Below are 1,548 nucleotides of genomic sequence, written 5' to 3'. Positions count from 1 at the left end.
GGACATATTGCTCTTTTGGGCCTTCAGCTGTTGCTCTCCTTTTTGTTTCACTACGTTGTTCCTACTTTTTCTGTTGCTGAATACAAGGCTAGTCAAATAGGGCTTTGATGTTTCCATATATGAATTTTGTTTTTGTTCATGAGAATTAAGTCTGATAATGTTCTATTTGTGCTTTATTTTCCTGGAGAGAATGCAACTAACACTACACTGTGAGAAGTGTTCCTTTGCAAGCGTTGCTTTGAATGTCTCATTTTATTTTTATTTTCCTTTAGTATGTTTATGCTTAGCTGTTATGCATATGTGGTATTCTTGTATTGGCTCGTGCGTCAAGTGCTCCTTGTGCCTTTCAGAAACCAAGAGATGGCATGGTGTTGTATTTTTACGGTTCACTTTATTTTCATTAGACAGCTGCAGTCTGCCATTGTATTTGACTGCAAATATTGCGTACATCATTGCGTACTTGTTAAACGGTTGATACGAGTGAGAAGTTTCACAATAAAAAATCTGGTGGCGACAACTAAGTTTTTCTTTGCTTAGTAACAGTGGCACTTTGATTTCTTGTCCCAAACAGTCCAGCATTGTCTGAGAAGCTGCGTACGCCAATAATCACTGGCTGTAGTAGCGTCTCGAGCAATCTGGGGCAGTCTCGGACAACAAATTGAAGAGGCCCAGTGCATGCATGCATGATGAATAAAAGAAACAGCCGAAAATAGTACAAGGCAAATCCAGTGAATATATATTAGATGTTGCAGATACAGCCATATGTAGTACAATGGATGTCCTGTAGATGTTGTGGACGTCTATTAGATGTTGCATATATCCAGCCTTGACATCCCCAGAACGTACCATTTACATGTTCTGGATGCGTTAGCGATGATCCATAGCGCATCCATACAATGTTTTCTGGATAAATCTGTGTATCTAATAGACGTACTGAATGTCCAAGGTGCACTATATTATGCGCATCTAATGGATGTATCTGGCTATCTGGGAAACTAATGGCCTAATGGAACGACTGAACAAGACGCTCGCCGACATGTTAGCGATGTATGTCGACGTCGAACACAAGACGTGGGATGGGGTGCTTCCGTATGTCACCTTTGCTTACAACACGGCAGTGCAAGAAACGACACAGGTCGCGCCGTTCAAGCTAGTTTACGGCAGGAACCCGACAACGACTCTCGGCGCCCTGCTGCCGCACGTCACCAACGAAGAAAATGTTGACGTTGCTTCCTGTCTCCAGCGCGCCGAAGCAGCCCGACAGCTCACCCGCCTGCGGATCAAGAACCAGCAGAGGACCGACAGGCGACACTGCAATCTTCGATGACGTGCCCGGCGACCGTGTTTGGGTTTGGAGCCAGATACGCCGATGAGGACTCAGCGAGAAACTATTGCGATGCTATTTCGGACTCTACAAGGTCACCTGACACATTGGCGCACTCGACTACGAGGTCGTGCCAGCCGGCATTTCGCTATCACAGCGACGCCTCTGACGACCTGAAATAGTCCATGTTGTGCGACTTAAGCCGTTCTACCAGCGCTAACAAA

General features: G+C 45.3%; 1 protein-coding gene across 1 annotated transcript; it reads left to right on the top strand.

Annotated features, from left to right (window-relative positions):
* The first annotated feature begins 1,006 nt into the window (after positions 1-1,006).
* On the top strand, positions 1,007-1,327 carry LOC139052519 (uncharacterized). Its single transcript, XM_070529635.1, has one exon. It carries the CDS (start codon positions 1,007-1,009, stop codon positions 1,325-1,327), a length of 321 nt encoding a protein of 106 aa, XP_070385736.1.
* The last annotated feature ends 221 nt before the right edge of the window (positions 1,328-1,548 follow it).

Source organism: Dermacentor albipictus, unplaced genomic scaffold (genome assembly GCF_038994185.2).
Source record: "Dermacentor albipictus isolate Rhodes 1998 colony unplaced genomic scaffold, USDA_Dalb.pri_finalv2 scaffold_26, whole genome shotgun sequence".
Lineage (NCBI taxonomy): Eukaryota > Metazoa > Arthropoda > Arachnida > Ixodida > Ixodidae > Dermacentor > Dermacentor albipictus.
Note: the sequence above shows the minus strand (reverse complement) of the source record. Positions and strands in the feature narration are given on the sequence as shown.